Consider the following 4,125-nt stretch of genomic DNA (forward strand, 5'->3'; position numbering starts at 1 on the left):
GACGGGTAGTCCTCGTGCAGATTTCAACAAGCCATTGAATGACTCAGAGTTGTTTGTTGTCAACATCCCCTATCGCCTACCTTCATCCCGGTGTAATGTAGTGTTTTGGACGGCGCGCGGCGACAAGGGCCTGCCTCGCCTTAAGGCGCGGCGCGCGGCGAGGCGCTCGCCTTTTTGAAGTGCGGCGCCAATAAATACCAAAAAATTAAAATATTTAATTGCATATGTAAATAATCAAAATCTCACTAGCAATAACATATTAGCAAATATTTCAATCCAAAAATTAAAGGTAGATAGTAGATACTAAAAGTCTAGAACTTGAATGAGTCAATGACTCAATAAGTCATAAGTGACAAGACAAGCAACACTAAAATTAAAGCAATCGTGCAATACTAAAAGTCTATTCAAATTCAAGATCTTCAAGAATTCCAAATTCTTGATATCCAAGATTCTCAACATTATATTGCTCCTCATCTTCTTCCTCCTCGGGCTCGGGCTCGGTCTCAGTCTCGAACTCGGAGTTTTCATCAATTAAGCACCGAGACCGAAGTGAGCTTGTAGCAGTAGTAGCTACTCCTTTGCCCTTGTTATGTGACCTTGAACTTGAAGAACCGCCCCTATGACCATAGATATTCTCCTCAACTCCAGACTCCCTAGATACAGTACCCCAATCAAGATCACATCCCTCATATACTAGTTCCTCTTCTTCATTTTGGGGGCATCCAATTAACCATTCATTTGCTTCGTCAATATTATCCAACAGAATTGGATCAACGGTATCGCCAACATCATAACGACGCCTCAATGTTCTATTGTACTTAATGTACACTAGATTGTTGAGACGCGATAGTTCAAGCCTATTCCTCTTTTTGGTATGAATCTGTGCATAAGTTGTAGAAACTAATTAGTAGATACTAATAATAATGTATATAGAAATTAGAATATAATAAATCTTCTTCTCACATGTTCAAACACGCTCCAATTTCTCTCGCATCCGGATGCGCTACAAGTTAAACTTAATACTCTTATTTCAAGCTGTTGCAAGTTTGGGGTATGATTACCAAATACCGACCACCATTCAGCTATAAAAAAAATAATTAAAGGTTTAATAATTATAAATAAGTCAAATAACTTAAGTAAAGCTATAAAAATAACTAAATCAATCCACTTACAAGGGGATGTTTTGTCTCTGTTTCTTATAGCCTGAGGCATACCAAAAGTCCCCAATGCATGTTTATACATATGAAGCTCTTTGACGAGAGCATCTTGTGTTGCATTAGGGACCATCTTACCAACACATTCAAGGTAACCTTGCCACACTTCTGTTGATAAAGTCTTATTTTGATAATTAGTGTAAAACATTCCCGGGTTCAAAACATGGCCTGCTGCATGCAAAGGTCTATGAAGTTGGTCCGTCCACCGCCGATCAATGATTTCGAAAACTTTCTCATATTGCTTCCGATCACCATGAAAACCCTTTTCAATAACTTCTTTGTCTCTATCCATTGCTTCATAAATATAGCCCATTGATGGTTTTTTTTCTCCATCCACCAAGCGAAGCGCTACTATCAAAGGAGAACCAACTTTAAGTGCCCTAACAACATCATTCCAAAAAGATGTAGAAGTAAGATGTCTGACAACTTCTTTTCCCAAAAGTTCCTTTGCAAATATACTTTCTGTCCATTCGGTTGGGAAGATCATAGTTCTCAAGTTTTTCTTTTGCATGTAAAAAGATTGCAAAGTTAAGAAGGCCGTTGCAAATCTTGTCTTAGCCGGTTTCACCAAATTTCTTTGTTTTGTATATCTTCTCATCATGTTCAACAACAATGGCCTCATTGCTATGTAAGAATGTATCTTAATGGCCTTCTGAAAAACTGTAAAAGGAATATTTTAGTAGCTAAGTAATAAGTAATAAGCATATAGTATAAGCTATAAAGAAAGTTAGAGCTATTTTTTTTCACCTGAAGCATACGGGTTTATTTTGAAGATGTCACCAAACATCAAATTGATACAATGTGCAGCACATGGAGTCCAATAAATGTGCGGGTACACACCCATTATCATGTCACCGGCTTTAACATTCTCGCTAGCATTATCGGTAACCACTTGTATAACTTTTTCCGATCCAATTTGCTTAATAGTCTTCTCAAACAAGTTGAACATCTTGGTGGAATTTGTAGATTCATCACTAGCATCGACTGACCCAAGAAACACACTACCTAATGGAGAATTGACCAAAATATTGATGATCATTTTTCCATTTCGTGTTGTCCACTTGTCCATCATAATTGAACACCCAAACTCTGTCCATTTCAATTTATGTTCCTCAATAATCTCATCTATCTTCTCCACCTCTTTTTTTAGATGAGTAACTCTAATTTCGTGATAGGTAGGCTATGTTGCTCGGACCCGGCACTTTTGCCGCCGTACCCGTGTCGACACGACACGGACACGGGTTTGGGTACGGAATTCGTGTCAGATCCGGTCAATACAGATCGGATACTTTGACCGAAATTCATGACCAAATTAAAGAAAAAATTTGAGATTATGATTTCTCAAGATAACAAAAAGTAGAGATTTGAAGACATGAGATGGCATACCTTCAATATTATGTAGAAAATTTAACTAGTTTCTCTATCTCTGTTTCAGATGTCTTCAACATTGTTTGCTTAGCAGAGTGGTCGACTTGCCGTTGGGGATAGGGGCGTGGTGGTGGTGAAGTGATGGAAGTGACGAGGTGGAAGGGGTGGCAGCCATGGTTTGTTGAAGAGAGAGCAGAGGGGAACCCAACGTTTAGGGTTGTTGATTTAAGAAGAAAGGGCCGTTAGTTTTAAGTGGGGTTTGGGCCGAGTCGGTTGGTTGGGCTGCTGAATTTTTTTGGGCCACAGATTTGTTGGGTTGCTGATTTAATTTGGATAAGAAGGGAATTGGCCCAATATTATGTAGATGAATTAATCATCCTAATTTCTTTTCATTTTGAACTAATTAAAATATGCTTCTTTCTCCTAATTAATTCTCAAAAATTTGTACATATGAAAATTATAATACAATTAATTTAATATACGTATTTAGTTTTAAATTATAATAATGTCCACGTGCACATTATTTACAATATTATTTCATCCAAATTTTGTCCCTTATTTTAAAAATAAAAAAAATCCACTAATGACCTGCATATACCCAATTGAACTTTTAAATTAAAAAATTATCATAAGAGTTGCCAAGAATTGGAATGCTTAGTACATTCAAATTTGTCAAATCACTGTTATAAGAATTTTTTTTTATAGGATGAAAATTATTTATTCAACTTTGCTTTAAAAATTAAACTCTCTTTTCAATTTTGAATAATAGATATTCTCTCCCTTTATCCTAATTGACTTTTTAAATTGCTTATCTTACTCTTAACATTATCAACATTTGTAATCTTTTACTTCTTCAAAATCATGCTGTTTTTTATTTTTTAATATTTCAAAAAATTATTTAAAAACTAAATATTAATTTCGACATGAGAAGAGAAAAGTGAGAAATACTAAGTGTATATAAGCTAATGACATTTTCATAATGAAATAAATGAGCAACGTAAAAGAAAATATTTTTATTAGATAATAATAATTAAAACTCCAATATCTATTTATTCAAGTGAAAATAACAAATAATAATAACTTTTTAAGCATATAATAATGTAGGTGATACAAAAATAATTAATAAATATTTTATAATAAATTCCTAAAAGTATTATCTATTTATATTGTAAATAAAATTTAATTTATAATTTATAAAATATTAGATTAGTGTCAAGTGTCAACCATAACCTGTTCAAGAGGGATGAGCTTAATATATACACAAACGTGTATGTGCATATATATGTTTAATGCATTTAATATTAAAATAACAATCATTAAAAAAAGTATTAAATTTGTGAAAAATTTATAAAAAAATATTATTCTACTTATAATATTAATGAACTTAAATAAAAATCTATAAATATCTAATAGCAAATGAGTATTATATATAATATAAATAAGTACTAAAGATATGCACAAATACTTCATATAAGTTTTCAACAATTGAATAGTACAATGTAATTATACATTTGATTAATTAGGACTAAAGATTATAACAAGA

At 33.3% G+C, this 4,125-nt stretch overlaps 2 protein-coding genes across 2 annotated transcripts; both read right to left on the bottom strand.

The window, feature by feature from the left end:
- Window positions 1-295: 295 nt before the first annotated feature.
- LOC132606258 (uncharacterized) lies at window positions 296-1,298 on the bottom strand. Its single transcript, XM_060319669.1, has 2 exons — window positions 964-1,298; window positions 296-880 (listed from the first exon to the last, which is right to left on the bottom strand). The coding sequence occupies exons 1-2, from the start codon at window positions 1,285-1,287 to the stop codon at window positions 401-403; spliced, it is 804 nt and encodes a 267-aa protein (XP_060175652.1). The 5' UTR covers window positions 1,288-1,298; the 3' UTR covers window positions 296-400.
- Window positions 1,299-1,300: 2 nt separating this feature from the next.
- LOC132607919 (uncharacterized) lies at window positions 1,301-2,283 on the bottom strand. Its single transcript, XM_060322000.1, has 3 exons — window positions 1,962-2,283; window positions 1,421-1,874; window positions 1,301-1,322 (listed from the first exon to the last, which is right to left on the bottom strand). Exons 1-3 carry the CDS (start codon window positions 2,281-2,283, stop codon window positions 1,301-1,303), a joined length of 798 nt encoding a protein of 265 aa, XP_060177983.1.
- Between the last annotated feature and the right edge of the window lie 1,842 nt (window positions 2,284-4,125).

Source organism: Lycium barbarum, chromosome 8 (genome assembly GCF_019175385.1).
Source record: "Lycium barbarum isolate Lr01 chromosome 8, ASM1917538v2, whole genome shotgun sequence".
NCBI lineage: Eukaryota > Viridiplantae > Streptophyta > Magnoliopsida > Solanales > Solanaceae > Lycium > Lycium barbarum.